This window comes from Pristiophorus japonicus, chromosome 2 (genome assembly GCF_044704955.1).
Source record: "Pristiophorus japonicus isolate sPriJap1 chromosome 2, sPriJap1.hap1, whole genome shotgun sequence".
In the NCBI taxonomy this organism is placed as follows: domain Eukaryota; kingdom Metazoa; phylum Chordata; class Chondrichthyes; family Pristiophoridae; genus Pristiophorus; species Pristiophorus japonicus.
This window is the reverse complement of record NC_091978.1, coordinates 260,388,662-260,399,294: the sequence shown is the minus strand read 5'-3', so window position 1 is coordinate 260,399,294 and position 10,633 is coordinate 260,388,662. Positions and strand designations below refer to the sequence as shown.

Here is a 10,633-nt window from a genome sequence, read left to right as displayed (position 1 = left end):
ACCAGACAGTACATTTTTCCCCTTTGGCTAGGCAGTGGCCCAGTAAAGTCTATTTATAAGGCTTCCCGTGATCTTTAGATGCGCTTTAATTTTTTATCACTGCACATTCCTGAGGGAGGAGGGATGCTTCTACCAATTCCTTAACTGTCTCTTCGTGCCTAATGGGTCCCCCTCCTGATGTCACGTATCCCCGCCTCTTCCAAGCAGTCATATAATCATGTACTACCCCGAAGGCGTAACGGCTATCGGTGTATATGTTGACTCTTTTCCCTGCTGCTTGTTTTAATGCTTCGGTGAGGGCTACCAATTCCGCTACCTGAGCCGATAGGTTTCCCCCTAAGGGTCTCCTTTTCCTGACTTGTCCATTGTTGTCCACCACTGCCCATCCTGTTCGTGGGGTTCCGTCTTCATATCGACGGGACCCATCCACATAGAGGTCCATATCTGCCTTTTCAAGCGGGATTTCGCTAATGTGACTCCCTTCCCCCTCACTTCCCGTGAGACCACACTGGTGTTCTTCGGTGACTATCCATCCTGCGGGATTATTCCTGTTGTCCTTTATTATAGTCACGGTGCCATTTGGGGGTAAGAGCATCGCTTCCCAATTGGCGCTCCGTACGTCGGATACGTTTCGTAACCTTCCTGTGTTAAGTAATTCCACAAGGGTATGTGGCGTATGTAAGATGACCTGCCTGGTCATCACTATAGGCTCACTGGCCCTCACCGCACAATCGAGAGCTGTGACACATCGGGACAGCTCTGCGGCCACCGGTCCTTGCCTATCCCTGTGTTCCTGGGTTACCACCACATTGTAATGGGTCTCACTATGGTACATATACAGGTGGAAGGGTCTATTCTGATCCGGCAATCCCAAGGCAGATACACTCATAAGGGCTTGCTTCATTTGTATAAACGCCGCCTCCTGGGGGCAACCACAGTCGACGAGCTCCTGGGAGGGCCTTCCTCCTTTTACTAGGTCCTGTATCAATTGGGCCATCTCCGCATACTCCGGAATAAAGTTCCGGCAATAGTCCGGACCCCTTTTATCGCTCCTGGTCTTAGGCATTGTTCTAATAGCCTCCTTCGATCTGCATGCATCCGTCTGTTCCCTTGGGCTACGACGTATCCCAAGTACGTAACCTCCTCCTTTCCCCCCTGGGCTTTCCAAGGATTTGCCTTCAACCCCGAGCGCTGTAAGGCCTCTAATACTGTAGTTAGGGCTAACACGTGTTGTTGCTCAGTACCTGAAGCGATAAGAATATCGTCCACGTACTGTAGTATAGTGCTTCCTTCTCCTCCGTCCAGGGGTTCCAGAATTCCTGACAATGCCCAGTGGAATATGGCCAGGCTATTGTGAAATCTTTGTGGCACCCTGGTCCAGGTATACTGTTTCCCCTTTACAGTGAAGGCAAACTTCGTCTATGACTCCTCATCCAAAGGTATAGCCCAGGATCCGTTTGCTGTGTCGAGTACAGTAAAGATTTTATGTTCTGGGTTCAGGCCATTGAAAATAGTGGATGGGCTCGCCCCAATCGGATGTTCCCTTGGGGTGACCTTGTTCAGGGCTGTTAGTCGACAGTGAACCTGTAGGTTCCGTCGGGTTTCTTTACCAGCCATACTGGTGAATTAGTAGTAGCAGTTACTAGCTTTACCACCTCTTGTGGTTCTAATTCTTGCACTATTTGGTGGACGGCTGCTTCAGCCTCGGGTTTTAAAGGATATTGTCTGTGGGCCTTATGTCCCAGCCCGGGAATTTTGACCGGGTCAACTCGGGCCCGCAATCCTGTTTGTGCTGTGCCCACAGAGCTGGGTATAGTCAGCATACGCTGCTCCACATGCCCTTCGTTTCCCACTCGGGCTGTATTGGGACAATCCTTGCTACTCGCTGCTGCTGATGTCCCGGACAATCGAACTTCTGTTGGGTCTAATGTTTCTCTCGCCATATTATCCGATTATGCTGGGGGTGTCCCTACTTCCCTCACAGTGTCTCTCACTAGTATGGTGACTTCCGGGTTAGGACAGCACTAAAATTGGGTGGGTATCATTATTCTCTGTATCTCTAATAGTACTACTTCGCTTAATGTCGCTTTTTTGGATCCTCCTCCTATCCCTTGAATATTAACCGTGATTCTTTTAAGAGGGAGGTCTAGATTAGTTGTGGATACCAACGCTCCAGTGTCCACTAGCATGTTACGCTGCCGGTCCCCTAACACTGCACTAATAAACATACAGGGAATTCTGCTTTTTGATTTGGGGGTGGGTAAATCTTTTAGCAGTATCTGTCTCTCATGCAGAATGAGGGGAACTTCTTGTATGGTGACGTGAGTGGGTTGCTGCCCTTGTGCAGGGGATGGTGGTAGTATGTACGGGAGTTGCCTGTACATACCTGTCATATGCCGGGGGCCCGTTATTATCTTGGTGCTCCCCTGCCTGTACCTCTTTCAGGGAGAGGTATATTTGAGGTACTGGGGGTGTTATTTTTGGGTCGGGTGTTGCTGATGCGCACTGGGTTTGTCCATTCTCCTTTATAGCCTTTTCTAATTCCGTTATTTTAGTTTTAAATTCCTGCATCAATTCAGTGTGGGTATCTATTTCTTTTACCTGTTCCCAGTAACAAGTAAGGATAATTACTTGGGCCATTTCAACCTTGTGTTTGGTCTGACTGTCCCACCATTTTTTCTGTCTATCGGGGTATCCGTGGGCTGCCACCCTTTCCGTTTCATTTCTTCCATTAATGTTGTGTATGTTTTGCCCAGCAAATTTAGTAGAGACTCTTTTGGTCCCCAGTAACATTCTTCCTCCTTTTTTTTTTGCTGGCCTGGGTTCCTGTTCCCTCATTGGTTTTATTCACCTTTTTACTAGCCGGGTTACCCATCTTACTTTGGGGATGGTGTAGGGGTCTTGGGCATTCCCTTTAATTCGTGTTTGAGATGTAGGACGTTGTCTATCTATCTCCCCTTGGTGCTGTACATTCGTACTGTCACGCTTCTGGGTCAATATGCCTCGTCTCTGCGGGGACGTCGTCTATATGTCTTCCTTTTGCGCCGTACAGCTATGCTTCCAGGTCAATATGTCTCGTCTCTGCGCCATGCGCTCGTACCGCTTGGGTCAATAGGTCTTGTCCATATGCCTTCCCTTGCGTCGTACCCTCGTACTGTCACGCTTCCTACACGCTTGTGTCTCAGAGTATGCCTTTTAACCCTCTCCCACCCCTAGATCATCCCTGTCCTCTATCTCCGTCCCTCCAGGACCTGCTACAGATGGTTCTTTGTACAGATGTCCTTCCCTCCCGGTTTACAATGCCTCAGCTCTAACTTGAAGGTGGTAAATTAAACATACTCACCCCAAGAGCTAGATCATTGTTCCGTTCGGGAAGTTCTTGTACTCTGCTCGCAGTGCCAAATTGAAGGGAAAAATGGGAAGGCTTCTCTTCCCACGAGCGGGCCCTTTGATATAAAGGGTCGACACTCGTCCCAACCCGCATAGCAGCCCTCGCAGTATTAGACGGAGACGGATGGCAAGGTATAACGATCTTTAATTACGGACATCCGGGAACACTTCTCATCACAACCGCCTGTGAGCGGAGATGTTCCCTGAATAGCAAAATTGTACATCATTTATACATTTCATAGATCCCGTCGCCCCCCGGTACAACCTCCCTCGATCTCTAATTGGGTTACTTTATTAGTAATATTTTGGATTGACAGACCAAGATCTCAAGACAACTTTTAGACCTTAACTGGGATGACCTCATTGGGTTGGAATTTGCTGATCGTACGTAGCGCCTAAAAGTGTGTTTAGAGTCTTTTCAGAGTTTTATCTTGTTGGACTGGATGTACTTTAATGTTATCTAATGTTTTGGTACATCAATGTTGAATCAGAGGCCTCTGGGTCCTTGGTGCTAGAATATGTCAGACTGTGACCTTCTGCCCCTTTTGCTGAACCAATGTAGAAGTCGGCATTTTAAACCTTATTTCGCTTATACCCCTAATGCCAATTTTCTCTCACACCTTAGGACGACGTAAGCTTTTCTTATGCCATTGGCACCGCAAAATCTGAGCCATTTTAATACTCTCAGCAGTTTGCCATTTACTTTGTACAATCATTTTTGCTTTAGTCAAAATAACAGATTGCTCACAAGAAGTGCTTGTTTGAAGACATTTAATCAATCAATGAATCTCAACAGATTTTGTCGCTGTCATGTAAAGAATTCCTTGAGTAAATAGCTAAGGAAGTGGCACTGTTAAAAACATAACCTTCCACTTCCTTCAACACACAGCCCCTGAATTTCTCCCCATCTCCCGCCATAATTTAGCTTCAAGGATGGGAGAACCCCTTCGGAAATTCTACATTTGTCTCAAGGGCACAGCATAGCTAGTGTTAATTATACAAACAACTATTTACGTCATTATAAATCAAACAAATCAATAACAATGTGTCATAATCAGTCATTAATCACTTTCAAGCAAACTACAGGTCAATCAAATTGCAATCTTTTTAAAAAGAGAAAAGTCATCATCATACAGTCCTTTGAATCGAAGATGACTTGCTTCCACACCAAAAAGTGATGATTTCAATGAAGGACCTAATATTCCAGGTCCCAAACTACATGTTGAAGGATGGAAGATGCCTGTGCATGGATTATTTTTAATGTGTGGTGGCCATTGCACACCAGCCACTGTACTGGAGTAGAGTTTCCATTTTGAGCGCGCTGGTTAGGTTACACTTCATTTCCGTTCAAATTAATTTGTATAACCACAAACATAAAATCGTCCATGAAACAGCACAATCGGATAGCGTAATAGAACATAATTGTTTCTTTTTTTATTCCAATTAAAAAGTACTATTTGATGTATTTAAGAATGGGAACCTGGTGCAGTTTTATTAATACAGCTGAAAATGAGTTTATCACCAAAAATAAGCATTTTTGATAAGGGTGTCCAGGCCCTTCTCCTGAGTCACCCAATTTAAAATCACCGAAAATTACTTTAAAAAAAGACTATAATGAACCCTTCAATAGTTTCATTGGTGTATAGTTTTAGTAAACTAAACATTTTCTGACATTTTAAAACATGCCTACTAGTGCCTATGCGCCAAAGAAAATGAGCGCAAATTGAAGAACCTTCCCTCAACAACGCAATCTTGACATGGGGGCATGTTCAGCTTTGTGGGCAGGTCCTGATTCGGGCAAACTGAATCTTGAAAATTTGGCAGACAAGAGTATAATGTTGGAAAGTGTGAGGTCATGCACTTTGGCAGAAAAAAAATCAAAGAGCAAGTTATTATTTAAATGGAGAAAAATTGCAAAGTGCTGCAGTACAGTGGGACGTGGGGGGTCCTGGTGCATGAAACACAAAAGGTACAGCAAGTGATCAGGAAGGCCAATGGAATCTTGGCCTTTATTGCAAAGGGGATGGAGTATAAAAGCAGGGAAGTTTTGCTACAGTTATACAGGGTATTGGTGAGGCCACACCTGGAATACTGCGTACAGTTTTAGTTTCCACATTTACGAAAGGATATACTTGCTTTGGAGGCAGTTCAGAATGTTCACTAGGTTGATTACGGAGATGAGGAAAGGTTGAAGAGGTTGGGCCTCTACTCTTGGAATTCAGAAGAATGAGGTGTGATCTTATCGAAATGTATATGTATAAGATTATGAAGGGGCTCGACAAGGTGGATGCAGAGAGGATGTTTCTACTGATAGGGAAGACTAGAACTAGGGGGCATAATCTTAAAATAAGGGACCGCCCTTTTCAAACTGAGATGAGGAGGAATTTCTTCTCTGAGGGTTGTAAATCTGTGGAATTCGCTGCCTCAGAGAGCTGTGGAAGCCAGGACATTGAATACATTTAAGACAGAGATAGACAGTTTCTTAACCGATAAGGGATTATGGGATTATGGGGAGTGGGCAGGGAAGTGGACCTGAGTCCATGATTGGATCAGCCATGATCGTATTAAATGGCAGAACAGGCTCGAGGGGTCGTATGACCTATTCCTGCTCCTATTTATGTTCTTATTGAATCAATGTAAAAAATCTTGGAAAACACGAGTGCTAGTGGTTTTGCTGTTGCTGTTGAGTCTGACTTCTGAACGCCCAACAGAGAGCTGATCACTATCATCAGGGGATACAAACTAAAATTCACAACACCAATCCAGCTTCAAAAGATCACGCAAATATCGTGTATCTGTGACAAATAGGTTCTGATTTTGTGCCGGTTTCTTTAAACACAATCGCAATACATTTAAAGCCTATCCCAATACAACATTTCAAACTGGTGTGTGAAATACTTCAACTTAAACAGTACTCTGTCATTGGTTCAGTTTTCACTTGATTGTGACCTTTCTCATTCAAAAATGAACTATCAAAATCCAGTTAGTCTTGGTAACTCTTTTCCAGGATATAAATAAGTTGTCTTGGTTAAATTGGGGGCAGTGGGAAAATCCCATGAAAGGAGATAGTTTGAAATTGGAGAAGCAACCAGTGCAAGTCAGTTTGATATTTCTTAAATAAAAGAGAAACACTTGAGCTGAACGAATTCTGCCTGAAACAGGAACCATGTTGACGGAGAGGCTGTGCTGCCCACTTAAAGCTAACTTTGGAGGCCCTAACTATTTTCGGTTAGGGCCTCATTTGACTGCTGCCAGAGAGCTGCTAGCACCAAATGGGCACCCTGCTGCAGCTCGTCAGTGTGAAAAGACAGAAAATTGTCCTACTTTCACGCGGCACCGGCCGGTAGGTCGGATTGGGAGGGGGGCTTTTACAGGCCGACAGCAACTGGGAACAATCCTGAGCCTTCTGACCCCATATTTCATAAAAAATAAAAATGTCATTGCCTATTTATAGAGCAGCCGCCAACAGTTCCTTCAAGAACCGCTGGTTAGCTCACCCAATGCCTGGACGGAACATGTGTGTTGTATGCTGTGTTTTGTACCCAAAAATTGTAATCGGGAGGCCTACAACCTGCATAGGACCCCAAATTGTATTTTTGCTACCTCCTGCGTGTTTCCGGTGGGCAGACTGCTTAGCCATTTACAGGTCTGCCTGAAAATCACATCAGGTGGTCCTTGGGAGTCAATGGGGTGAGAATTGGGTCGCCAGCAGTTAAAAATCACCTCTACTGTGTGTATTTAAAAGTTGTTTATTAAGATTAGCTTAGTTCTTAGAGTTGCACTTGAGTTAGGTTAACGGTTGTCTACTGTAAATATACAACTGTTATATAACTGTTAATGCGCTTGTTCATCTTTTGTAAAATAAATATGCTTAATATTTCAAACATAAAACAAGGTCAAAGATGATGCTCTATTGCGTTTGAAGACCAGAGGAAGATTTTAGGAAGACACAAATCCAGTAATTATCATGGGTTTTGCTGCAGATACTTTACAGAAAGCTCACCTAGATCTCAAGACAAGGACATACACTTTCAAAGGACACAGAACCAAACCAAGGTAGCTCTTTGTGGCTGAAATTCATAATATCTGGCCAAAGCAAAATAACATCAAAACTTGAGGGGACAAAAACAATTACTGCTCAACTTAAAATAAAAAGTAAACACTAAACTTAAACAGCAAATCATTTTGATTTTAAAAAGCGATGCAAATATAAATCAAAATGAAGTTCTTTCCTGTGCACTAGAAATAACCCTTAGTCAGAACTATGTGTTTCCATAGGAACATAGGGATTGCTGCAGAAACAAAAGACCACAGTCCATCTAGTTCACCTTCTACTATCCTGGTAGTCGCACAATACAACAATAATACAGTTGTTAACTAATCATGGCAATCAATCTCTATCAATTAGCCTACAACAATCCCAGACATGAGATGAGGAAAACTCTTAAGTGGTGGAAAGCTTTGGTAATCAGAGGTCCAAAGTCACTTGTTCCTCCCAAGCATACTGCACTTAAAATGTCATGTCTCAAATTACTCATGTATTGTATCCCAAAATATTTCCTGAAATAAATCCATCTAATTTTCATTTTCATAAATCAACACTTTCTACTTCCACCATCTCCCTAAGGAACTTGTTCCATAGAGTTACCACTCGCACACTTCCAGCATTTTCTGTTTTTATTTCAGATGTCCAGCATTTACAATATTTTATTTTTGTTTATGAATGTTTTAATATATAGCCAAATCAGTGGGCTGTAAGTTGGAGGCTGTCATGCTCAAACTTCACAATGCTCTAGATAGACAGCACCTTTATATCTACTATTTTTGGTCACAGGGACACAAAGGAGATTCAAGCCCTGGAAACAGTGTAGAGAAGAGCCATAAGACTGATGTCCGGCATCAAGTATTGAGCTACAAGTATGGAGAAATCTGAGCCCTTTAACCTTGAAAGGAAACAACTAAAAGAGACGTCAAAGATAGTACAAGAAAGGTAAATCTGGGACACTGGTTCAAATTATACTATCACAGTAGGGCAAGGTGGTTCAAATTGACAAAAGGCAAATCAACAGCTAATGTCAGGAAGTTCTTTGCAGGCAGAATGAATTTCTTGGTAGGGCAGTGGAGACAAAATAACTTGGAATCATTTAACAGATAGATGCTGTGATGGTGAAACAGAGGACTTTTTCTGGATATATGAGCTATGATTTCTGTGCCATTACTGGCTCAAACCTGTGCACAAACACTGATGATGATTTTGCACCCCAAAATTCAGCATTATCCACAAGTTAAGTTTTTTTTTTAAATGGAAATATGGTGCAACAAATCCAAGATCATATATTGTCAACCTGGTACATAATATTTATTTTTCCTCAATACCATTTTTTTTTAGCAGGTATACACCTATTATAACTGTCAAATGGTCTTTAAATGTAGGGATTAGCACTTATAAACTGAGGATGTTGTGCTTTGAATGTTTTTCTGAATAGCAAGGGGTATTCTCTCAAGAACTCTTGGACTGTTCAGTGGATAGATTTGAATTGTTTTCATGTTTGGAGTGTCCATTGTCAATTAATACAGCCAATTCCAGTTCAGTAAATAAGCTGTTTGCCACAAAGCTGCATGTGCTGATTACTGGTAAAATAGTAGCAAAAAGCTTCCTTTGTAGCAGAATATTTTTTTAAATTGAAACCTTTTATATGGCTATTAATTTACTGTATTAGTAGAATGTATGTAAAATGAGTAATTATAAACAAATATATAAGTGAACAAGAAAAACATTCATTTAACAGAAATTTTCAACTTAAGTTGCTCTAGTAACAGGATAAAATATATTAAATGTGGAAAGAAAATGGTTTTGATTTTCAATTTCTACTTAATCAACTCGACATAAGTGAAAACTTTTGTTATCAGAAACAACTGGTCAGAAAAACACTGGGGATTCAAACATGTTTGGCCAGATTTGGCTGTCAAAACGGTGAGGACGCACTCGCTGTTATTTATGTGCAAATGGTACAGCAACTTCAGGTGAGGGGCAGATGCGCGGATAAATAGGGATATACAAAAGTTGATGTCACCGCTCCAGTTAGCTTTACGAAATCGGCAACTCGCTGTCTGCCTCACCATTGAAATGTATTGAATGTTGTGAAGTTACTGTATTTGCACAATAGACACAAACTAAACTAGCCACAGAAAGTTAAGCCTGGTCATTTCAAGGCTAAGTACCCTTATGAGGACATAATAAACACTAATCACTGCCAATCAACCTCTGGCACTGAAAACTAACTACTGTGTTACAAGTGTGGAGTCTCACTCCTTCAGGTATTAATTGTTGGAGATTATTAAAAAAAAAAATTAAAATTTTTTTTCAAACTTTTCCTTTGTGTCTTTTTCTTAATCCAAACTTTTTTCCTTTAATTTTCTTCTTGTACCCGATTTGACATTGAATTCACCCACTCTATTTTACACTTCCATTTTAGTCATTGCACTGTTTATTTCACAATCCTTCAATCTGATTGGTTAAGGATACACAGTTGCTTTCCCTATTCACTCGGGTCCCAGATGCCCAGTTTCTCTCGCTACGCCATTATAAGGAACATAAGAAATAGGAGCAGGAGTAGGCCATTTGGCCCCTCGAGCCTGCTCTGCCATTTAATAAGATCATGGCTGATCTGATCATGGACTCAGCTCCACTTCCCTGCCTGCTCCCCAAAACCTTTTATTCCTTTATCGCTCAAAAATTTGTATCTCCGCATTAAATAGATTATCTGCTTGCACTTTCAGCAACTTGCCACACACACAAAAAAATTTAAAACCTAAACTTGCAAAGGCAATTCAAATAGCAGACACCATTAGATGCCCTGCTACAGCAAAATTTGGTCCATTAGTTATTAGGAACGAACAGAAAGCATTTGATATAAAAATGCCATATTTTATTCTTGAACACTGCATTTCATTCTAAATGTCCAGGAAAAGAACTCATAGGCATGAGTTTATTTTTCTGCTGTTTGTACGAGGTCGCAACTCCTCTATTCCATGTGCAAATGGGCACTTTTCTCCAGTTCGAGGACATCCATCAGGATGATTTACAAAGAACCAGCAGAGACGTGTCTTACATGCTTCAGAAGGTAATTTTCTTTTTGCATCTGATGACGGTTTTCTTGTTTGCTTCTCTTTTGCCCAGTCGCGGATCTGAACGTTGCCACGGACAACTGCATGTTAAAGAAAGCGAGAATAAATGTAATTA

The 10,633-nt window shown here is 42.0% G+C and overlaps 1 protein-coding gene across 1 annotated transcript in view; it reads right to left on the bottom strand.

The window, feature by feature from the left end:
• Positions 1 to 4,144: 4,144 nt before the first annotated feature.
• The window catches only part of trmt44 (tRNA methyltransferase 44 homolog), a 65,183-nt gene continuing 58,694 nt past the window's right edge, over positions 4,145 to 10,633 (bottom strand). Inside the window, exon 11 of the mRNA XM_070871319.1 lies at positions 4,145 to 10,598. Coding sequence (XP_070727420.1) covers positions 10,366 to 10,598 — 233 coding nt within the window. The 3' untranslated portion in view covers positions 4,145 to 10,365. The remainder of the gene's footprint in view (positions 10,599 to 10,633) is intronic.